Source organism: Centruroides vittatus, unplaced genomic scaffold (genome assembly GCF_030686945.1).
Source record: "Centruroides vittatus isolate TY-2023 unplaced genomic scaffold, ASM3068694v2 contig_444, whole genome shotgun sequence".
Classification (NCBI taxonomy): domain Eukaryota; kingdom Metazoa; phylum Arthropoda; class Arachnida; order Scorpiones; family Buthidae; genus Centruroides; species Centruroides vittatus.
The window spans coordinates 1-26423 of record NW_027122243.1 but is presented as its reverse complement, the minus strand read 5'-3'; the positions used below and the strand labels follow the sequence as shown (position 1 = coordinate 26423).

At 33.7% G+C, this 26423-nt stretch overlaps 1 protein-coding gene across 1 annotated transcript; it reads left to right on the top strand.

The window, feature by feature from the left end:
- Positions 1–110: 110 nt before the first annotated feature.
- LOC136977137 (cytochrome P450 4V2-like) lies at positions 111–26343 on the top strand (the record flags this gene model as incomplete). Its single annotated transcript, XM_067272576.1, has 7 exons — positions 111–338; positions 5769–5881; positions 9443–9528; positions 20298–20479; positions 20712–20784; positions 25981–26107; positions 26179–26343. Coding segments are annotated over exons 1-7 (936 nt in total), but the record flags the coding sequence as incomplete, so codon positions are not given.
- Positions 26344–26423: the final 80 nt, after the last annotated feature.

Genomic DNA, 26423 nt, shown 5'->3' with positions numbered 1-26423 from the left:
ACGTAATAAATATATAAAGAAAAAACTGTGTTTGGCTGTTATCATTAAGGTAGTTTCCCGGTCATATAGGAATTTACGAGTAACAAGTTTGAACTACGAATTCGAATAAGATTAATTTTAATAGTATTTCGAGAACGGTAGAATAAACATGGAAGCTTTTACCGTAATTTTTGCCAGTAATTTCTGGTGGAAGATATTGGCTATTATTATAATCATATATATCCTGTATAAATTTTTGGTTAAAGGAAAGCAAATTTTTATTTGTTTTAAAGAAGGCGAATTTTACTATTTTCTTCTTAGGTGGAAACTTGCATTTCAACTTTTCATACCTAGAATCGGTAAGTTCCCATTTTGTCTCTATTCTCGTATTATCCACCGTGTCCAAAGATTTTTTCGCGTGTAAAAGACTATTTACGAAACTTTTGCACGATATAGTTGTAAATAATGACATAGAAAGTATGTGTCTTCAGTTTGTCTACTTGACCTTGCTTAGTTTCCATATTAATTATTTAGTATAAGTTTTGACTTCCAGTTTAATATTTAGCCTTAAAATTTGCTCTATTTAGCCTATTTTTAGCTGCACCAGTTATTGGTTTATGCAAAAATTCGCATTTTCTTTATTCCCACGGCCTCGCAGTCTAATCGTAACTGCACAGAAATATTAATTGTATTACCTTACATATGACGCTAGTTGAGTTTTTGATTTCTCTTGTTAGAATCTGTTTACCCTCCGTCTTTTTCTACCCATTTCCATCGTTGTTTTTCAATAAATTTAACCTTAAAATACTGGAACTTGTCGTGTTAGCGCAATCTGGAAACAGATTAAAGTTCCAGTCTTGCAAAAGTATGTAGATCTTCAATACGATTACATTTACAGGCACCCGTTTATCGTACTTAACAAGAATTCAGTAACAGACAATTTTTTACAGCCGGTTTACTTCCCATTAACTGATATTTATTCAATGCATTAGTTTCGTCATCGCAGATTAGTGCAAAATTTGATATATTTAGCTCACTATATTATTATATTTAGAGATTATTTTAACAATAAACTATTTGCGTTTAGAGGGCAAGATCTGCAATGGAATCCAGTTTCGCAAAATTTTCTATTCCAAATACAATTTCGGCAGCCGCCCTGCAAACACTGGCATAAATACTCGGTGCGTTGTGCTTCAAAAATAAACTTTATGCAAATTTAAATTTCTAGGTAGGCCTATTAATAAAAATTAGTCAATCGTGAAGTTTCAGAAAAAGCACACCTTTGTAAGATAAATTTTATTTTTTATTTCATTTTTTTTTTCACGCTTCTTGGAAAAATTGAATTTCTAGAGGCCTGTGAGTTCTTGCACATTGACATCCTGGGTTCGAATTTCGTTTTCAGGTAAATGTTATCTTGACCTCTTTATTTTGATTTTTTAAATAGATGTGATATATTTTTTCACTACCGAATACTCTATTTTCGCACGTGTCTATCGATGTACTTTTATAATGAAATTATTAAACACCTACTTCAAGGCTCCGCAACTGGATTTCTCAACAGTTCGAACACGATTTCTGTATTCAAAAGCTTCATTCGAGGCACACACACACACATGCAAATAGATAAACACATACAAAGACCATTTTGTATTCGTTTTACGTGTTTTTGTTTTTTGAGTGTGCATAGTTTGAGAAATGCGAACTTCTAAGAAATGAACACTTGACCGGTGAACTGTATATAACGCACGAAAAGTATCCTAATCGTTTTATACTTCCCCTGCGTCATATACTTTAAAAGCCGAAAAAATGAAACAGATAATAATTAAAATCTCTCTATTATCTTTCTATTTTATATCTATTTTATTATTTTTATTTATCTTTCACAACCGCTAATAAACCTGGTCAAACAATACCTTTTAAAACCATTACTATCCAATTAGTTTTGTTTATAACTTTGTTATAGTTCTTAACATTTTTCAAACTATTGTAAAGAAACGCTATTTTTAGCATATTTTCGGTGTTAATGTCTTTTTTTCTTACTTTCTCTTTTGTTAATTTATGTGGTAATTTCCTGACGATGGTCTGCATACACAGAAGAAAGAATCAGTCGTTTTTTTCGCTACTTGTCAAGATGACGTGAAAGTGTTTTGAACGTATAGGGAGGGGTATTGGTGCTGGACACAGAGACTCGAACGGATGTTGTATAACAAAATTAGTCGCGTTTAATGAGACTGAAAATTTTTAAATGAGGTGCAGTATCGTCTTTTTAAAAGGCGTATACACACACACACATCTACAAAAAATAAAGCAAAACTAGATAGTTCATTTCTGTCGTTTTCATTGAATCTCAGACCAAGTTGCAGAGTTAGATAGTTTCGCAAGTTTTTCCGATGGATCTCGGAGAAAGTCTTAGTGTTGAAGCTCCCTGGATGGAAAATTTTCGTGAGAATTAAATCTCCTTTTCGTTTTCCTTCAGAAATCCAAATCTCCAGAAACCCTTCTTATTTTTCTTCGGAAGATTTTGATACAGATCCCACGGTACGACAATCTCGTTCTCAATCTTCGCATGTCTATAAGATATCTTTACAACATCATTTAATTACGATTAAAGTACGTTTTCTCAGCAGTAGAAATATACGAAAAATGATCGTTTTTATATTATATTTATTTCATAATTTCATATTTATCATATTTTATATTATGAGGAAATAACCTCTTGGGATGCCGAGTGTCGTATATGACACCAAATTTTCCTTTCAAAGAATGAGGTGCAGCTCTGCTTTGTTGTTTGCTAAAGAAATTTAGTAGTTACTTGTTTCAACACCAGGGTTTTGTGAAGCTTATCAGACTACTTGCACCCACTGTGACAGAGACAAAAGAAAATATAGGCAATAGTCTGAGCACGTGTTTCTGGAAGTGATCAGAAGTATGGCTGCTCCATGTAAGTATTTATTTTTCTCTATTTCTATTGAGTGTAATTTCACAATTAAAACATGTTTTTTTTTCTAGACACTTCTACGATTATATAATGATATTATTTTTTAACCATATTAATAACACTACTTCATGAGACTAACAAACTTTTGAATGTGTCGTATTCGACACATTGGTTCTTTGTGTTACAAAAATTACATTGCAGTGTATGAAGTGTTTTTGTATTGGCAAGTTATTTACCTCTATATTTATTTATCCATTAGATCAGCAAATTTGCCTATCATTCTTAATTTTCATTTTTTATTAAATTTATTTATTAATAAAAATGATGATTTATTTTTTTTATCAGAAATTTCTGTGATTTTTTTTTGTTCAGTTATTTGAATAAATAACTTAAACAAAATCCTGCAGACTGAATTTTTGTTATTAAAAATTTATTACTTATTAATATCATAAAATAATAAATATTTATAATAAATGACGATGATTCAGTTTTAATTTTTTCAGTGTCTACAGAAGAAATATGGAAGGAGCTTGATAGGACAATTGAAATTGATGGCAATTTATCTGAACTGGAAGGCTGGTCCAGTGATGAAAAAAGTGAACAAACATTTGTTCTTCAACAAGACTGTCCTGGAGAAAATAACTCGTCAGATGTGTCATCTGACGATAAAAATGATGCTACAGCAATGGAAATAGAAGACAATCTTTTGATCTCAGTGCAGACCCATACTCCTCCATGGCGCCATACAAATATCTTTGAGCCTCTGCCACCAGCTCCTGCATTTCAGGAAGAACCCTGGAAGGGTAAGGTGTGTGAGCCAGAGGATTATTTTATCAATTATATTCCCGAGAGTTTTTTTGATATAATCGCTTCATGCACAAATCAGATGTATCTAATTCGCATGGGAACATCTTTGAACTCTACTGCCGAAGAAATAGAAAAAATTTTTGGTATATCTCTCACTATGTCATATTTGGAATACCCAAGAATAAAAATGTATTGAGCAATTGGTACTAGGGTACCAAAAATCGCATCCAGCATGTCAAGGAAACGCTTCTTTTTTCTACGACACAATCTAAAATTGGTTGTTGATGATAATGTACCTGATGAAGCTCGAAAAATCGACAAGTTTTAGAAAATACATCCTTTGTTGGAGGCTGTTAGAAATGGCTGTCTAAAAAATCCAAGATCAAGTAAAGTGTCAGTGGATGAACAAATGATTCCTTTTTGGGGTCATACCTCTATGAGACAGTACATTCGAGAAAAACCAAATCCATGCGGTTTAAAGAAATTTTTGTGCACTTCACCTGATGGCTTACCTTTAGACTTTTTTGTTTATGAAGGAAAAGGTAATACTATCATTGAGGGATACCAATCCCTTGATATCGGTGGAAAAACAGTAATGCGCCTCTCACAATCCCTTCCTCCAGGTTGCACTCTGTACATGGCTCGATACTTTACATAAATCCAATTATTGGACTGCTTGCATGCAGATCGAGAATGTCAAGGAACAGGAACACTGCAACTTGGTCGAGTTCCTATCAATTGTAGGCTGCAAACTGATTCAGCAATGAAAAAAAAGGGCATAGTGGAATTGACCAGTCAGTTAGAGGTGATGGACAAATATCAATTGTGAAATGGATGGATAACAGATGTGACACTTGCTTCATCTGTTGAATGAAAGGAACCTGTCGGAGAGTGTAAAAAATGGTCAAAACAAGAAAAAAAGTACATTATGGTAACTAGGCCATATATTGTCCAATCCTACAATGAAAATATGGGAGAAATAGACCTGTTTGATAGAATTATTTCCAACTATTGCCAGAAGGCAAAAACTAAAAAATGGACAGTAAGAATGAGTTTTCACTTCTTTGATTTTGCTTGTGCAGCTGGATGGATAGCCTACAGAAAAGCAATTAAAAAAAGAGAAGAACACTCTTCAATATTTGGGATTCAAAGAAAAAGTATCAGAATGGCTATTGCATTCAGAACGTACAAGCAATAAAAAAAAGAGAAATAATGAAAATGAAGAAAAAAAATATATAAAGAGAAATACACCAGTTCCACATCCTAGCGAAACACAACGTAAAACTGCAGCTAAACATATGCCAGAAATAATTGCAGATGGAAAAAATCACCGTTGCCGAATGCAAGGATGTAGAAGTGTACGAGCTAGAGTGCACTGTACAGAATGCAAAATTAATCTGTGCCTTGTGGCAAATAGGAATTGTTTCAAAGCATATCACATTTAAATAAAAAATATCAAATAAACCATCTTAACACGAACAAAGTAGTTTGAATTTTTTATAGCTAGAAAACCACTGTGTCATATAGGACACATACCATTTTTTAATCACCAAACAAAAGAAAGTTTAAAAAAATGGCGATTCATTAACAAGTGACACCTAAAGATTATAAACATAACAAAACTTTAATAAAAAAAAGTTTTTTCTAGTAGTGGATCTCAAGAGGATAAATGGAAAAATATGAAAATAAATTATTTTCTTAATTATTGGATGAAAAAAGGTTTTTATTAAGAAACAACGTTCGAAAAGTTGTTTTCTTTGTTGACAAATACAAAACCTTCGTGCTAAGATACAGATCTTTATTTAAAGACGAACTCTACAAACTAAATTTGAGTTTTAGAATATTTACTTTATCTTCTCCGTAAAAAAGTGCATAAAGAGAAAATAGTAAAACAATTTTAATAAATGTATGAAATTTTTTTACGTTAAATCCAGCGAAAAAAAAATTATTGCTGGTCTACCTAATAACTTATTTAGTTATAGTTTTTTCTATTCAAATTCCATATCAATAAAATGTTTTTGTATAAAATTTTTTTTCTTGCTAGGTTCATCAATGCCGTATGCGGAAATGTTCAGTCACACGTACGACAAAGGATATTTTCCTTTTAATCTTCTAATAGTTAAATACTTGTTCTTGTATCGTCCGGATTATATTCAAGTAAGTTTTTAGCTGACAATTCGAAAAAGAAATGTCTAACGGCGTAAAAATATATTTGCATTATGAAAATTTCAAATACCCATCGTCAGTTGTGTTAGAGTGACATACCCATTAATGTTATTTTTTGTAATTGGTAACGAATGGTATCGATTGATAAGAACGAATTAAAATATATAATTATAATAATAAATACCCTCATTTCGAATGCTGATAACAATTTGGCAAATCAAAAATTTTTAGGCCGATGAGATATTTAGTGTTGTTCGAGAGATAAAGTTACTCCCCGTACATGTTTTAAAATAAATTTTAGTTGCCAGGTGGCGCGCTATTAGCTGTCCCTGCAAAAATTGCATCCAAGCCCAATCAAGCGTAGATTCTCGAGTAGTTTGCCGGGATTTAATTAGATGCTGTGGAGCAAAAGGATTTTCTTTCGAAAATCCATAGAGATTCGAACGTTCTGTTTAACATTATGTTCTTAGATCATGCAACATTTCGTGTTTTCAAAACCGTGAACATGTATGTTTTTCAAACGTGAAAATCAGACAGATTCCTGTCTGCATCAGAAAATATGCATTAAACAGTTCAAAATTTAACATTTAATGCACGAGAATAACTATTAGAATATATAATAACACGGTTGTATATGAGAAATATTTGTCATGTTAAAAAATCTCAACCGTAAATTTAAGGTGTATGCAAATAGTCTTTCAATCATCAGATATGACAGTTTTCAGCAGTGAGGTCAGTTTGAATTTTTTATTGTTATAGTTAGACGAATCGAAAAGATAGCATTTAATTCTTTTAAGTATTTTATTAACCATTACTATTACATAACAACCACGTGATTTTCAGGTCTATGTTGCCAAAAGATTTCAATACAAAATTTTATAACTATGATTTTTTTTCTTTTAACATATTCTTCTAATTATATAATGTTTGTTTTTTTTAATTGTACAAACAAATGGTTTTTTATTAAACCATTTAAAAAAATACAAATCTTAAGATTTATTCAACAAAAGTATATTTTTAAATTTCTCGAAATTTATACGGTCTGATCGTTTAGTGAACGTATTTGCTACTTGTTCTGTTGAGAACAATAAGTTACTTTTATGTGTCTGACCAACACCTTTTCTGTAAGCTTAAAGTTTTAACCTTTTTTTAAAAATCTGCTTGAGACACTCCCTAAGCAGCATCAGATCCAGTCCTTATTATTCCTTCTGTTAAGATCTTCAAATTTTTGTAGTCTTTCTATTCTTTTTTAGTTATTAAATAACTTTAGAGTAGTTTTCAGTCTTACATTTAGTCTTTTTCCTTCCAAAATAATATCTTTATCAGGTTTAATCACTTCACCTATGGTTTGTTATCCAGTTCACTAGTTTCAATTTTAAACAATGCCTGTTTTTTTTCATTTGCTCTTGTCTACCTAGGGCTTTTTACTGCTTTTTCGTTGGAAAGCAGTACTATTTTCTAATAATTTATTTCGAAGTCTTCAAGACGTTTTGCTCTTCTCAGTTTACCTATATCTCTTAATTTGTAAGGAGTGGTTTTGAATTTTACCAATTTGAGTTTCAGTTTAAGTCTGAGTTTCCGTTTTTTCTTCTATACATTTAATTTTTTTTACTTTACCCAAGCTTTGTATTTTTTTATCTGTGTTTTCCACACAAAATTTTTCCTATTTTAGGTCCGTTATATTCGTCTTGTCTATATTATTTGAAAATACAACACCTCTTGACACCTTCACCTTTTTACTTTCGTGATCCGATAGTCCGTATCCATTAAGAGCATATCTTACAAATGTTTTCTTACTTTGATAGTTAAGTTTCCTTAAGGGACCTAGAATTTTGGCATGTGCTTCACAACCAAATATGTTCAGATGTGATAAATATTTTTAACCTATGCCTATTTTTCGATAGGTGTTGTGTCTGCAATCTCTGTTCGACTTCTGTTTAGATGATATGTAACCACATACACTGCTTTTCCCACATTTCCTTGTTCAATTTAGAATAAAAAACGAGAATTCTCGCCTCTTTTAATAACGTTCTGTTTAGCATTTCTGCTTGTCCAACCGATATTGGAGAGTATGGCATTTTTAGTCTAGTATAATTCCTTTTGATGTACATCAAACTTTTATCTTATTACCGACATATTCCCCCATTGTCACAACGTAATTTTGATAGTTTCCAATTCATGTACGCTTTTACTTGAGTGACATATTCTCTGATGTATTCGAATACTTCACTTCTATTTTTGAGAAGATCTACCATGCAATTATGACTGGAATCTTCTAGCATAGTCAAAAATTATTTCTTTTTATTTGATGTGTCCGGTTCAATTGGACCTCACAAATCTATGTAAATATTTTCAACAGGTCTGGTGGCTCTCTGTCGTTTACTTTCAAATGGAAATATAGAATATAGTCTGTCTCGCTTTTAAACATAATTCACAAACTGAATAAAATGAGTCACACTCAAATTTAGTCTTATTTATTCCACTTGACAGTCGATTAGTTTTTTCATATTACTTACGCCCAAGTGCCATAATTTTTTATGCCAGTTGTCGATAATTTTTGACTTTCTCTGTCAGATACACCTCCTCTTAATTTAATTTTATTACGTACATTCTGATTTCATCCTTTGTTCCTTGGAGCACTTTTATATTGTACTTTGACATAATAACATTTCCCTTTGTAAAAGCAACTTCAAAATTGTTATTTGCGATTCCATTAACAGATATGAACTTTCTACTTACATTACGTACGTAAGTACTTTATTTATTTGTCAAGGTTTGAAGGATCGACAAGACAGCATTTAATCTTTTAAGTTTATTTTTAACAGTCTATCCGCTCGTTCCTGAATTCAGCAGTGTTAGATCGGTGCTTTATGGAAAGCGTCACGCAACCGAATACTAATTTTACAACACCAAATGTTACAGCAATGATGAAAAAACATGGCGTCTTTTTCAGCTCACTGTAATCTTACTGTTCGACGATACATTCTATGTAAATTGATTCAAATATACTCTGTTTTCAAAGTTCATTGACAAAAAATAATGATATATTACTATAAAGATACTTTTATATTCTAGTTAAATATTATTATTTAAATGCGCGATTAAGCTAAACAATAGTAGTAATCGAACAAGCGTTTAAATTCCTGTGTGTTTATCTATTTATTTTTTATTTAACAAATTGAAAATAACATTATAATCAAGTATTGTAAAACTTTACAAGTCCATCTAAGAGCGCAGCCATTTTGATATAGCGAAAAAGCACAGCGAGGCTGAAAATTATACTCTCAAACTTCACTTTACACGCAGCGCAACGCAGCAGTCTTATTAGCAACAATTTCGCTTTAAGCTTTCTGTAGCCGTTGCGGCACTGCTGTATTTAACAACAAGACTTATGTAACATAATAACCACGTAATCTTTATAGGCAGTTTTTTTCAAAAAATTAAATATGAAATTTTATAATAATTATTTTTTTTTTCATTTAAAATTTATAAGTGATTTTATTAATTTTATTATTTACAGATCAAAATTCACATTTATTTTTCTATTTTTAGACGATTTTAAGTGATTCCCAATGCATTAACAAATCGAAGGTATATAACGGATTTAAAGATTGGATTGGAGATTCTATTTTCATGAAGTAAGCATTTGTAAACATTTACTTTGCATATCTATAAGTATTTTTTTCTATTAACATTATTTACGGCTAGGTATAAATGGGTTGAACCCTTTATTTAACATAATAAGTTTACAGAGGTTACTTGGGGAAAAAATACAAACAAAAAAATTTGTGCATTTACAGTTTTGATGAAAATACAAAAAATATAATAAATTCAAATACCGAAAAGTTAAGGTATTTTCTTTTCTTTAATACATTAAGAATTTGATGGCGAATGACCAAGCGTTCAAGGCAACAGCCTATCACTTTAAGGGTTTCGGGATCCAGTCGAAACCCTAATCAATCAAAACAGATGTAAAAATCCCCAGGAATTATTTGAGCTGTAGTCTGTTCACCACATAGGTGCCTTATCTAATATATTCCTATCAACTATTGGAATAGTTTGCGAAATAAACTTTCGTAGCCGACCATAGATTATAGCGATACACCCTCCACTGTATTATAAAGCAATTAATATTATTATTGTTTCTATAACCATAATAACTGATAACAAATATATAATGAAATACATGTAAGAACTCAACCAGTGCATTCTAAGAAACGCGTTGAAACAAGAAATGGTTTCATATGAAACACTAACTGCAAACACATTTACAAGATTAACAACGAAGGGAAAATACCAATAAAACTCCAAGATAGAATACAATGTCAGCAGAAAGATATAACACAACAACTAGGAGGAATAATCACAGAATACTATGATAGCGCTCAACGATAAAGACGGGAAACCCCTATCCTCACCAAAGTAAGTATCGGGAACATGCGACAGAATATAACAATGGGAACAACAAAATAGTACGATTAGAAAGGATAGAATACAACGAAACGGAGGATAGATAAAAAGCGATAAAACACTACGGCGAGAAAGAAGAAATACACACCAATACCACAGAACAACACAATAAGACATAAGGATCCTCTTAATACCGAAGTGAGTATTGTGCACAAAGTGTTAGGGGAGTTCATAGGAGCTTAGAAAAGGAAAAGACAAACTGTCACTACTCAAAAAACATAACGAACATTCTAACATGAGTGAACTTTCGAACTCATCAACATTATCCGGATACAAATAAATTATAAATTAGATAACAATTTCGGGATAATAATATAACGGCTACGTCTGCATGTATGTATTTGCACCCTTGCAAAACAAGATGCGAAGCAAGGTGATGAATAAAGTCGGAGTACCTACCTCCTGACGAACTGTCAGGAAGGATGGACTGCTCCATTTAAGAAGTCTGTTCGGATGTGTCTGGCCCCTGTCTCTCATCATCCAGCTGTCCCATTGTGGGTTTGGCAAAACTCATCTTAGTGCACACAGAATAGAAAAAGCAAAATGTATATATAAAATCAAACCTGTTTTTGTGAAGTCTTTTTTTGTGCGATTTTTTATTTATGCGATTCGTTTTGTGCGATTTTTTGTGCGGTATATAAAAATTTAAATCAAATTGGAACATAATTGACTCCTGTATAATTTTTTAAAACTCTATTGTATGTTTTATATAACATCAGCAGGTTTTTTCATTTTTTATTCAGTAAAAGTTTTTTCATAGGTTTTTTTCGCTCTCCTCTTATTTTAATAGCATAAAAATCAGAAAGATTATGTTATATTAGAACAGGCGCGGTAAGTTAGCTTCCATTTAGCTTTAGACTGCGGGTGTGAAATTTCACGCCTTGTTAAATATCATTTTTTCAAAAAAAATGATATAATTTTTAAAATATATATGTACTGCCAAAACCCGATTTTATGCCAAACTAGTTCGGCGTAAGCGTGTTACGCCAAACTTCGTTTAGAATTATTATTCAAGTATGTTAATGGTTAAAATAAAATTAAAAAACAATGAACTAGTTGAACAATATTTATTCAAACATAGTCTACTTAAATAATTATAATAATTTATTACAATATGTTAGTGTGAATGTATGTCTGTTTATTTCGAATAAATAAGATGAATAGACTTCCTCACTGCAACCGATCTTATTTATTCGAATAAGATTGAAAAAAGATCTTATTTATTCCGATTAAAGAGACATACATTAACATTACATATATACAGCTACCATATCTGACATTGAGAAGAATAGGTTAAGCATCCCCACTGTTGCTGGTCTTCTGATTGCTGGACTCAAAGACAAGTTGCCCACTCCGATAGGTAGGGTAACATTAACCTTGTGTTTTTATAATTAAGTAGACTACGTTTGAATAAATATTGTTCATCTAATTGATTGCCTTTTAATTTTATTTTAACCATTAATATACTTGAATAATACTTCTAAACTAGTTTGGTCTGACACACTTACGCCAAACTAGTTTGGCCTAGACAAAACTAGTTAGGCGTAAAATCAGGTTTTGTCGGTAATATATATATATTCTATTTACCGAATTATTGTGACAATGAGATAGCGTAAAATAGATGATCCCTTGCACCATTACTGCCATAGATATCACACGGCACTTGCCTGTGTGAAGTGTATTAGTGTTTTGTCCCAAACAACATACTTTCTTTGTGACAGACAGTTGACTGTAAATTTATAAGTCTACTGTTTTTTGTAATTTTAGAAAAATAGAAATCTCTAGTACCTGAGTAGATAATATTCCCAAACACCGTTAGTTGTTTTTAAGTTCACACCTGGCGAATCAACTGGACCATGTAGGGTTTATTCTGTGTTAGTAACAGTTAAATCAAGGACAGCTATACATAAAAGTTTTTCTAAAAGCATCTACCTTGGCATTAGGCTCACGTGTTACGTTGCAATAACAAAATGAACCAAACTAATTCTAAAGAGCGACTATTTATTGTGACTTCATTACAATGCTGGGCGGCAACATTTCATTACAATTGTGAGGCTCTGGATAGGTCCGAACCTCACTGAAATTTGCGTTAAAATCATTTCTTTTTAGAAAAAGATTATTTTTTTTAGAGGAAAAAAAATAGAAGTTAGAAATAGTTTTTCTTAAAGAAAACGACGCGAACTTTTAAACAATAGAACAATGGGGAAACGTAGATCGTCTATCTCCGAGTGGGAATCGAATTAAACTTCGATTTTGACCTCTCCCGCGCCCCCGAAAGGTTTCGAATTGTCACCAGGTGACGAGAAGAGACCAATCGGAAAGCGGAATCGGAGGAAAACAGATAAAACCTGAGAATTCAAGGACGCGAGGGCTTCTTCTCCCGAAAGTTCCAAGTGACGGATCTATTGTTGTGTGTGTGTCTGGTGCCCATCTTCGTCTCCGTCTCCCGACCTCGGATCGACATCTTTCCATCAACGGAATTCGACCGCATCGTCCTGGAGTCGCGGAGTTGTTGAGGGAACTGGCCATTCGCGACCTAGGGACACTCCTTCAAAATGAGACTATATTCGAAAGGAGAGGAAGACCCAGAGGCTGCTGCCGACCTAGAACTTCCAAGATCGCGGAAATCTTGTAAGCTTCTTTCGTGTCAAATAAACGGTTTCTTGTAACCGTAGAGTCTGTCTCAGTGCCGATCGCCCACATACGACCCTTCGCGACCGCTCGACCCTCTTGACATAGTCGGCATCCTGTCGGCAACCTCACACTGGTGTCAAAGAAGTGGGATTTTAAATGCAGAATTTGTACAAATTCAGCGGGCCCACACTATAGTTGAGGATGCCGACATCAAAATTTCGCCCCGAAATTGAGTTAAAGGTGGGTCAGAACGATAGATGCTGAGACAGACACTTCGGCGCGAACTCGCGAGTTAGTTAGCAGTTCTCTTTTATTGGCCTTGAGAGGAATGATACCTGCTTTCTTCGGTGAAAGTAAGCGTATTATGACTTCTTCGATCCCTTAAAAAAATATCGAGCTTAGCTGGATGATCCCGCAGAAATGCTTTAGTTAACCAAGCGCAAGCTCGCAGGTGCGACAATGATAAAATAAATAGGCTTGACCTAGCAACAAAACGCCACTATAAAATAGTGCCAGCAGCGGAAGTAGGCAAGATGTTCCGAGGTCAGTTTTTCAAAATATAAGTAAAAACATTAAACTGAGCGTCGGGATGCTTGGCACTGCTTCATTCACAAAAGCTCTAAAGGTAGCCATTAGGGAAGAAACGAGTGACTAGCAGAATGCACAGTTTTGTCAGGCGCGAAGCTGAAACGGCAGAGAATAACCTAATGGATTCGGGAAGAGTGAAACTCCATAAGAAATCTGCGTTCGGTGCAAAGATGGGTCAAAATTTTAAACAGTTTAAAACTTTAGGAAAAATTGTTAGATAATCGAACATTGTCAGTACTGATAACTGGTGCGCAAAGATAATATTCAGAATAAACAAACAGGACAACCCATGGAACGAGGGAATAGCGAAGTAGGAAACGCACACCCCTATCCGAATTCGCTGCAATGCTTTTCACAACCTCATAACATGCAACCACTGTCGCCCGATTGGTACGGAGAAAAGGACGTCCCTCTGCCATCTCTAGTCGAGTGGAGATCGAGGCCAATGCGTTGCAGGTTCCGATTATAAATCCATCGTATTCATTGCGATATAGGTTAATTATTTCAGTAGATACTCTTTTATCAATCGCAGAATAGGCAAATCGAATCCGAAGTCGATTGAAATTTAGAACAGGCACTTTATGTAGAGGATTTTCTGACAGTATTAGCCCGGAAACAAGCCAATGCGACCGCAACTAGATGCTTAGCTTTTCTCAGTCCCAAGGTAGACGCAAAACAAGCAGATTGTCAATTGCAAAAAAAAAATATAGCAACTTTAACCTAAGGTCAAGATTATAAGCGATTACGGTATCCTACTCTCTATTTTCTATCGGTCCGGTTTTGCGAACTGTGAATGATGAACTTTCATTCTGGAGAGGAGAGATCATCATAAAAACAAAAGCGAATGTTAATTTTAATTGAATTCACGTTTTCTGAAAATAAAAATTGTCGCTGAAAAAAATGTATGCAAAAAACGTGCTTAAATGTTAAAATTGTCGCGAATCGGAATTCAAGTCAATGTGAGCGTGGTGCATTTCGAAAGGGAGCCATAGTATTGTTTTTGTTTCGTGTAAACTGTTCTGTCCATCCCTTACGAAGCGCTCACGATTGAGCCTACACTGGTCAAGGGAAGAGAGTCATGTCGGGGAAGCGACTTATCTCCTTGGTCAACGCCTTTCCAAAATTTTCTCATACTTAGGATAGATGACAGAAAATTGTCACTTTGTCCGTCCTAGAGAGAATGAGGATTTGATCACTCTCGAGAAAACTTAACGATGATCTTCTATTTGATTCGCGCTCATCGGAAAACAATTTTGTCGTGATCAAAACATTGATGAAAACTTCTGTTATAGATTGAGTAATTTATATAGTCAAAATGTCAGAAAATTTTTTCCTTTTTTGCGTACATGATGATTGATCATACCTGTCACAGTCGAGACTGCGAATAGACTCTGACCAGATCAAACGGAAGTTACGGAACAACACTCTGAACTGCGTGACCTTGATTAGCGGTAATCTGCGTCGGAAAACCGATGATAGAGAACTGTCACTGGTTCAAGAGACTGACATCCGGAAGTTATGGCCGTAAAGACATTGGCAAGATCACAACTGCACACCGTCAATGCAGAATCTCCATGATCCTCTTTCGGTCCAGTACAAAAAAAAAAAAAAAAAAAAAAAAATGGAAAAGATTCGACCCCCATGGTAAAGACGAAGTTTTTCAGAAAACTTGGAACGGAACTAGATGCATAGCTTCGAAAAGCACGTGTCTTAAACTTAGATCCAGAGAACTCCGCGGTACACGTGCACCAGAAATGGCTATGAAGTTCCCAAGTTCCAATTCTGGTTGAGACAGGCGAATCAAACTAAACGTTGAACCTGTTATCAGATTTCTGAATCAGATGCTCCGAAAAATTAGGAAGGAAACACGAATACATTCCATCCCCCCCTCCGTTTCAGACCATTTTCTGAAAATTTTGAGATTGTGTGAATTGCTCAGTCTGAAAACGAAAAAAAAAACTCACATGTTTTAGAAAATAGTTTGTCGATCATTTATGTTGTTAAAATATTATTCGATGACCGTGATTGTTATTTGATTATTTGTAACCAATCTTATAAACAGACATGTGATGTTACACAAACATTTCGATGAATTGTAAACGATATTCTATACCATTCAATAATGTATCGAAAAAAAAACTTTGGTGTAACGCGAAACTGAACGCGCGCCAGAGAAGGCTGGATTCTCAGACAAGTATCGCTGTTACGTCACTTGGCAAACAAAGGGAGAAAGGACTGTCAGCTTTCAGAGCTGCTAGCTAAAATGTCGTTATTCCGTTACGACATTTTAAATTGGCGGGAAGCTCTGAGAGGCTCTGGATAGGTCCGAACCTCACTGAAATTTGCGTTAAAATCATTTCTTTTTAGAAAAAGATTATTTTTTTAGAGGAAAAAAAATAGAAGTTAGAAATAGTTTTTCTTAAAGAAAACGACGCGAACTTTTAAACAATAGAACAATGGGGAAACGTATATCGTCTATCTCCGAGTGGGAATCGAATTAAACTTCGATTTTGACCTCTCCCGCGCCCCCGAAAGGTTTCGAATTGTCACCAGGTGACGAGAAGAGACCAATCGGAAAGCGGAATCGGAGGAAAACAGATAAAACCTGAGAATTCAAGGACGCGAGGGCTTCTTCTCCCGAAAGTTCCAAGTGACGGATCTATTGTTGTGTGTGTGTCTGGTGCCCATCTTCGTCTCCATCTCCCGACCTCAAATCGACATCTTTCCATCAACGGAAGTCGACCGCATCGTCCTGGAGTCGCGGAGTCGTTGAGGGAACTGGCCATTCGCGACCTAGGGACACTCCTTCAAAATGAGACTATATTCGAAAGGAGAGGAAGACCCAGAGGCTGCTGCCGACCTAGAACTTCCAAGATCGCGGAAATCTTGTAAGCTTCTTTCGTGTCAAATAAACGGTTTCTTGTAACCGTAGAGTCTGTCTCAGTGCCGATCGCCCACATACGACCCTTCGCGACCGCTCGACCCTCTTGACATAGTCGGTACCCTGTCGGCAACCTCACACAATGTTTTCGATTCTTTTAGTAGTAGTCTTGCGTTTGTACAACATACTCTTTCTGTTAGCGACAGAGTCGTGTCAGTCATCTGTCTAACTGTGATTAAGAAAAAATTTTGAATCGAAATAACGTTACTGCCGTGCCAAACCTGAAGTTTATGTATAGGGCCTCCTGCTTTCAAGCTTTCCAGATATAGTTTCTACGTTTATCAATGCAATTCCTTTCTTATGATTAAGGAAGAACAGGCAGCAAACCGACGCAGGACAACAATCAGAATTAATAGGATCACACTTTTTCTTGTAATTTTCTTATAGACACAATATTTACCAGAATATATGTCCCACGTAGTTCGTACAATCTGTTGCCAAAATTTAACCACTGTATTATCACATAAAATAAATTATTCTTTCATTTTTATTGATGTTTTGATGGTCCTGCATGTGAACCAAGTGGTTAACCTTAACGTTTGATATACTATAAATGCATTGATTACTTTTCAATATAATTAGTAGACCAGTATTAATTAAAGTAAACTTGTAGTGGTTGCAGAGAACTAGTACATTCGGTAGAGTTACTTCTACACTCTTTTAAACATAGTCTCTTCGTCGTTCTGAATTATCGATAAGGTGGAATTCAAATAGGAAAATTTTATAATAAAAAGTTACTTGCGAGAACAAAACGTTTTATGCTTTTTTTGACAATGCAAGTTTTTAGAGAAATTTGATTTTTTGGTAGATTTACCATTTGATATCCGGTTGTGTATAGTATCTAAGTGTCTACATTAGGAAAAATTATAATACATAAAACACTTAGATACCTCATTCTTAGTTAATGTCTACACCAATGAAATTGTGCCATTTCATCCAAGTATTGCGATAAATGTGAAAACGGTATGCTAAAATGACCACACTCTTTATATGGTTTTCGCTTCGTTTTTCGTTATAGTGTAGTACTTAATTTATATGACCACAAAAGTTATGTTACGTGAAAGCTTACCACCCCGAATGTCCAATCTAAAACTTTTTAAAAATGTTTTTTTCATCTACTGTACACAATTTATAAAATTTATAAAATGTGTTAGATTGGACACTTAGTGTTATAAAATGTTAACTAATATTACTTTTGTAAATATAAATTAAATACTACAATATGATGTAACGAAGAGTTAGAACTGCAAAAAATAATCTAGTAATCGTTTCTGTGTTGTTATTTTTTGTCAATAAACACCATTCTCATCTGCTAGGTTATAATACAAAATTGCAAATAATTTTTTAATGTTAACTTGTCAGAAAAAACATCATCAAAAAGATTTAATAAGATTCGATTTATTTTCAGTATTTATGAACTTAGAGGCTTTTGCTTTCTTTAAAACGAAACAAACTGCAGGTCTCTAGCTCGCCAGGGTCAGAAGTTCTTAACTTGTTTACAGTGTCAAGTTTCACCTTTCTTGCTTAACTGCTGGAGAAGGGTCAATGAATGTAGGACGAGCTAAGTTGTTAAATTTATTGCATCGGAAAGTCTATATTAAATACTGTATTAATTTCTTGTTATATGAACGCATATTACCATAATCTACGATACTAAGCGAGTGATTAATTCCCCCTGCGATCACCTAATAAACTTAAACACGCGTGTGTCATGTTACAATTTAGGCTAGATGTTTCTGATAAGACACTTTCTACTCTAAATGAAGTTGTTCAACATATTAATTAGCAAAACCATAATATAACAGATAGAGAAAAATGCAAATTTTTAACGTTTATTTATGTTCTGGCTCAAAAGGAGTGACTTTAAAGAATGAGGCAGTTGGCCAGAAAAACTCGATTGGACCGTTCCGAAAAAACTGATTTGTTGCTGTAACATATCTTGAAGTAGAAAGTAGTAAAAAGATTTTAAGTAAAAATTAAATTCAAAAACATGGCCGGCGTTATTCACATTTAATAAATATAAAATATAAATACGACTTTACAAATTGGAACTTTGTCATGTCTTTATTTCCGCCGTTCACACCATCAGCAGTCTTTTAGAATTCACAGTCCTTCGGAGACGATATTTATTAAATGTAAATAACGCCGGCCATGTTTTTGTATTTAATTTTTACTTAAAATGTGATATTTTAACTGTGGCAAAAAAACCAGAGGACGCTTTTTACCTGTTTTACATTCTTTTACGGAGGCAGTAGCCTCAAAAGAAAAATCGTCTTTGAGGGACTGTGAATTCTAAAGGATTGCTGATAGTGTGAACGGCAGAAGTAAAGACAAGACAAAGTTCCAACTTTGTAAAGTCGTATTTATATTTTATATTTATTAAATAGTAACAGGATGTTAAAAATGGTTTAAACAAGAAACTGATAGAACCAATTAACTTCAAGAAGGTCTTACTTTAAGGTGACTAGACTCTCGGATTGTGCAGGACTGTCTTGGATTTGAGTTGTTAGTTCTGCATTGAACGCCGTCCCAGAAAGTGACCCGCATTTGGTCATGTAACATTTTCAACATGTTTGCAAGTTGTCAAGAGCACAAAGTTGTCGTTTTCTTTTACTACTAGTAGCCCAGAACGCCCAGTAGTGGGCGTTCTAGCAGCAACGGTGTCATTCCGTGGTATTAATAATAAATGCTATATGAATAATTCAATAATAAATTCCTATTGCAATAATAATATACTGAATTTATTATTAATTTCAATAATATATAGGACGCGCTTTTAGTCGCCATTCTAGGCATACCATGACAGATGTACAAACAGCGCCATCAAGTTGTAAAAAAAAACAATTTTTTTAATAAAGAATTATTTTTAAGTTTATTTATGCATTTATGTATTTATATAGTTTTCTACTAAATTATTTATTAATAAATTATTATCATTATATTATATGTATGTCCGAGGTCTTTCCCATTTTTAGCTCATACAACACACAAGGGTCCCGCATTTCAACCTAACATATCTGGTCACCATATCTTACTTAGAAACAGTTTCGCTTAATTGTTTATTGCCTGAGTGATGGAACTGAGTCTTCATTTATCATATTAGAGACAGCCTACTGAATATTGAAAAATCCAAACTTAAATCGCCGCACAAATTTTAACCACTTGATATCAAGTTTTCTGCTAGTTAAATGGAAATACACAAAAGACAATATGGCGTTATGATATTAACTAGTATTGATAGAATCGTGTATTTTAATAATTCTTTATGGTCACAATATTACAATTTATAGAAAACATAATAACAAAGACACTGAAAAACTGTAAAGCAAAAATTAGAAATTGAAAAACGTAACCATGTGATCTCGAAAATCTGGGAGTCGGTCATTCGAATTTACTCGCGTGTGACCTCATTCAGTAGGATAAAAATTAATATAGTTATGCAGCATACAATATATTCCTATATGTCCAATGTAAAAATTAGGTTAATGTGCTAATGGATTGAGTTTTCGATGCCGGGCATAAACCTACTTAGTGATACGAATTACTGTAATTGGTGGATGTACTGTACGTTAAATGTTTGAAATATGATTGGGTTTATCGCTCTTAAAATCGAAATTCAGCATCCTATTTCATTAATCAGAACTGTTTCTTAATTGATATTTATGTAATTTGCCATTAATTAACTTTAACTTCATATATAAAATCGCGATTAGAATAAAGATCCCATATAAGCAATCCGTAAAAAAATGTATAATATTTAAAAATATTTTTCAGAAGTGACGAAGCTCATACTGAGAGGAAGAAATTATTGTTACCTGCCTTTCGCCTAAACGTATTGCATTCATTTATTCTAATAATGGAAAAAAATGCCAGAGAATTAGTTGAAGTGTTGACAGAAAAGGAGAAAGTTTTCATAGTACCGGTTGTTAAACAGTGCGGATTTAATGTTTTGTATGGTATGCAAGATGGATTTTACTTCTTATCTGATTGAATTATAGTCATTTATATATTAAGATTTACGATGGATTGTTGATATAAATTATTGACACTAATATTTGTTGAAGTTGTGAAATTTTAAATTTGATAAAGAAATAAATATGAATTATATTATAAATTTAAAAATTTCTTGAATAATACTTTCATGTCTGTTATATTATTTTTGTTATTAATATATAAAATTTATTTCAGATACAATTCTTGGTGTTAAAGGTGGTTCTACTTTTAGAAAACAAAGTTCTTACTATGAAAAATTAATAAACATGTAAGTATTTAATTCGAGATATTGTCTTCTCTGTACAATGATTTTAAATCCGGGAAAAGATACAAATATTTGGAATAGGCTATTTTTGATTAGTTGATTTTCGTTTTCTCTTTTATAAAAGAGATTCTATTGCTTAAAATGACTTGACTGGAATTTCTGCTGCTTAATTTCTAGTTTTGGCGACATAATTCTAATAAGCAATTTATTTTGACTACGAATATGAAAAAATTTTAAAAAGTCGTTTATGAAAATTATATCGCCTGAAAATAATAATGCAATTAATTGATGAAACTGAGTGCTTACTTTTATTTATATAAGCCTAGCAGGAGGTTCCCGTTTCTACTCTAAAACTTTGGTAGCCGAACTATACGCAGTCATCAATATAGACATGCATAAGAAAAATCTCAATAGTATGAATACTTTCATCTGTCTATTCAGTAATGTTAATGAAACACAAAGCTTTCTCAAAACAGTGCCCCATTAACAAACGCATGAAAAAACAAGCAGCTATACACTCATACTGATTAATGACAGAAATGCAAAGCTGCCTGCTCCTTAATCATTTACAATTCCAATGTACATGATAAATACATTATCATTATTCAAGTGCCCTACAGTATAAAAACATGATGATCAGGTTCAATGATTAAAATGTCTCCCCAGCTTAGGAACCTGCGTTTCACATCAAGGACAGTATCATTGTTAGAAACAAAGTCATCACTGCCTCATTTCTCTATCAGCACACCATTAAATACATTACCATTGTCTGTGTTACAGACAATAACAGTCATCTTCATGTATGTTTTGTCTACATTTCAGACCCCACATACATTGAGACATCTATAGAAGACATACAACTCATACATCTGAACTCAAACAGAAATAAGCCTATCCAAATTGAAAATGATTTCAATGCCAAGACTGCAACAAGTCATAACCCTACAGATGAGTAGTTAACGAGACTATGGCCCAACACAACCTCACTTATCTTAATACAAGCACCCTTCCCACATATTTCTGTACCAAAAGAAAAAAATGGATCGAGCTAACGTTAGGAAATAGCAAAATCACTCCTAGAATTGACTACTGTTATATCACTGACACATTTTGCCAGTGAAAATAGATATATCTTCATTCAACTGAACACTCTCAGTAATAATAATAATAATAGTTATTCCTACACTCACAGTAACTGTCATTTATTCTCCAACAATAACATTTGGGCTGGCACCTTTAATACAATCACTGTACTCAGGACATATTAGAACCACTAGTCACTGGTATTTCTATTACCTAACCTAATCTAACCTAACCTAATCACTAATTCTTTTATTATTACCTCTTAGCTGAACATAGTAAACACACAATTTACAAATGAACAAATCCCTATCATTAAAGTTACACTTAAAAATCAGTACAGGCAGAAACAAAACGCTTACAAAACTCTTATAAATAAAACAAGGACAAAAACATGGAATGATTTTTGTACCAACACTAGGAATTGCAATCCCTAGTCCAAACAATACTATTTAGTTTGCAATGAAAATGCTAGCTACAAACTTAATCCACTAATCACCTCCTTGATGATTGCTACATGATCAACACAGAAGAAACTATAACATATATTCTCACTAGCTTAAGCATTGTGGATGAACCACAAGAAGATTACAGCACACAGGCAGTCATCAGAAGTTCTGCTATAACTGCCAAACACGGTAAATGACCAAAACTTCACTGCATCGAGGTATTCTAATGCGGTCCATTTGCTCACCTATAACAAAGAACTGCACCTTGACCACATAACGATTAGGACGGTTATATTTATTTTTCAGGCAAATTTTAAAGCGTTTCACTACTCTTTCATAAATGTCGGATCACTGGTCGTTGTCCTACTCAATGAAAAATAATCAGGTTTAAATTGACACGCAAATCATCCAGCAGCTTACAAACAACACAGACTGAGTTGCTTCCTTGAACTCTGGGAAAAGTGTTGGAGACTCTAATTGTTAATAAGATAACATGACATCTATTCAAGCATAGAACATTGCATGAAAATCAGTGTTACTTCTCTAAAACAAAAGCACTCTAGGAATTAAAAATTTGGTTGTTAGTTACATCTAACAAGCTAAACATTATAACTAGTACATTTCTATAATTACTATTCACTTTAGAGGCGCCTTCGATCACGCCTGGTCATCTTTTATTTTCCACAAGTTACATGCTCGTCACTGCCATAAAAATCTCTACAAATTTCTTCAGTCTTATCTTAGTCACAGGATTGCAGGTTTTTATCCATAACATAATCACTTTTATTACTCAGGCTGTTCCTGACCAGTCGTGGATGCCAAAGGTCTCTGGAACAGTCTGTAACTATATTGGGGACCTAAACGATACTTTGTCTCCTGGCTGCCTTCTACAGAGCTATTCAGATGACAATTATTTTAGCTTCACACAGGAACAATTAAAGCTTACAAGACATCTGCGATAATATTTTCAATTCACATTCACAAGTGAAGTATTAAGCATAGGCTGCGAATAAACACCAACAAATTCCAAAGCATGATAGTTGGTAAAAATGCACCCTTTGTCAAAGAATTTACTCTTTGTATTTGTAGAGGTGCAATTCAACTTACTGTCCTTTCTGCTGTACAGACTCGCAGACACGTGGCCGTCAAACTATAAAACCATCAAAACCTGTTATCCGTTCAAAGGATTGACCCCATTCGACATAGAAATTAAATTCATTGTTTGAAAGGAATATCTTGACACCTTAATCTGGCAAGATTGCAGTGACTCAGATGTCGACAAAATAATAGTGAGTAAGATCCTCCCCTTTTAACCTTGATCGATGATATCAAGAAATTCAGCATAAACAAAAATACTTTTTTAAATTACGATTAATACTCCTCCCACCAACTTGCTCTTGACGTTTTTTTTGAAGATCCAGATGATCATCCCATGTTTATAATTTAAACTGACAGTTCCAAAATGGGTAACAAAGTGGGTGCCACTTTTGTAGTTTACTCTCACTTAAACAACGAGCTTCACAACGCTTGCTTTTCTCTAGGTACACACTGCTCAACAGCACATACAATAACTTTTGCTCTTTATATGAGCTTAATCCACATTAGGCATAGCAAGGAAAAAAGACACTACTTACACTATCGAATTTATTTTGACAGAACGAAAGCTTTATACAAGATTGAAAAAATTGACAGCCACTTAAACTCATCAATCCCATATACCCAGTGGTGATATTCGAAATATTTAACAAGGGGTTCGCTAGCAGAAAATTTTTCCCTGACAATCACCGACAAATAAAATTGAAGTTTTGAATAGAAATAAATACAATAACTTTTCTTGCAACCGTATATCTAACAATCAGTGGCGTACTTGGAACGTAACGAGCCATGATGAAGGCAGGTAACGATAATATTTTAGAGCTGTCGACCTTTTTTTTTTTTGTAGGCAGGAATGGCGCTTATGGAAATACACACGTGTCATCATCTCTCGAGATACATTATACTTTTTCTTTCGCTGTCCATAGCCCGACACATGTTCGACAGTCATCTTGTATTATCTCGCGCGCGTGGCATTCTGGGATCTCTCTTATGACTGGATCAAGAACTCTCTTGAATCGATCGCGATTAAACCTCGATTGAAACGGTCGAGAGAGATCGCACCAAGACATACTCCCTGACCTTGCTCACAATCTAGATTGAAATGCTCGGTACGAACTCTAGTTTAGTAGTATTACAGAGTATAATACGCATATTTTAATATATATATTTTTTAAATACAAACCCACTGAGACATGTTCCGTGTGTTTAACAAGGTTCGGGAAACTGAAAATTTTAACAACGGGTTCGGGCGAACCTGTGCGAACCCGCTGAATATCACCACTGCATGTACCACATTCTCTGACATGTAAACAACAACATTAAAATAGATTTTCAATGGGTCCCTGGATATGCAGGGGGTTCTCTGCAAAAAGATCGCTGACTGTCTTGTAAGAGAAGCTACAAAGTCTTCGATCACTACTACTTTCAGTTACATTCGTATTTCGTACATCAACAATCATGTCAAGTAACAAATCTTCATTATCTGGCAGGACAGATGGTACCATGGAACTATTGGTAGGCTCTCCTACACTTTCATCTTTAATGTACTGCGATCTGTCGCCATTTTTACTCTAGTTACACTCTCACTCAGCGTGATTTCTGGTTAGGTTAGGGTTGTCATCTTTAGTCGTTTGGTTAGGTTTGTCCTACGTTATTGTAGAATTGTTAGTAAGTAAGTTAATGTTTAAAAAAATACAAAGAAAAAAATAAGTAATAAAAATTGAAGTCTTGCTCGTTTGTTTTCCTGTCAGTCCGTTCAACTTGTCTAGTTTGGCATTGTGTTCGTTTTCTTTTCGCAAAGCCTGTGTAGCTGTTAAGTAGTATTGTGATTCGATTGCATTCAGTTTTAATAGTGTTAAGTAGATATAAGTTTTCCTACAAACAGCGACTTGGCACTAACTTTACCACTTAGCTATTCGTAACGGCAATCAAATAGTGGTGTTTGCTACAGTCAGATTTTCTTTTAGACCCTTCAGGGGACTACAGTCTTGCAGCCTAAAAACTGCAGGCCAGCATGAAACGTAAAGAGTACAATAGCCATACATACGCCGTTTAAAGGAATCTTACCTTTTTTTACTCTCGATCTCATCTCACTTTTTCCTTACCCCTTTCCCCTATTTTCTTTTCTGCTAGCTAAACACTTAGTGTATGGCCGATGTATTTCATGTATGTACGTATATCGTGCTTTTTGTTAGGAATGAAGTTTTGCTTGTTATTTATATAACACTTTTTAAGAGAAAATATTTATATTAAAACAACCTGATTTCTACTTTGTATGTATTTATTATTTAGTTAATCGGAGTTATTCAGAGCATCATGTTCTTCAAAGGAACATATTTTGTGACAGCGTTTATCTACCTATTTCTGTCTTCCAGATTAAGAAATGACATATACAAACGTTTGACAGTCGAAATTTATGTGTACATTTTTATCAAATTACAGCATTAACATTTTTGAGAATTGCAGCCTAATAAATGTTTATAGTATATTATCGGAATTTTAAAATATTTAAACATTTCATATTAAAATTTCACATATGAAATGCAACATTTTTTAAAATTATTAATTCTTTTAGAACATTTAAGCCAGTACTTGATAGATCAATCAATTTTCTGCTGTCGTTCGACTTCTTCTTTTATTTAACATCAAAAGGAAGAGAATTTAAATCAAACAAGGAAATTATAAGGAAATTTACAAAAGAGGTTCGTAAAATATTTTCGTTTTTCAACAATTAATACACACAAATATTTATTAAATCTCAGTTCTTTTCTAGATAATTTCTGAAAAAATCCGACTACGTGAGAATGAACAAAACACGATCGAAATTAATGGAAATCCGAAATCGCTGTTGGACATTCTCTTGGATGCTAGAGATAAAAATCCAAAACAACTAACCATCGAGAGCATCTGCGAAGAAATCGAATTTTTTCTTGGTGCTGTAAGTAGAACATATATTTCTTATTTGACATTTCGGTACGATATTCATTTCTAAGTTGTTTAATGTTTTACTTTTATTTG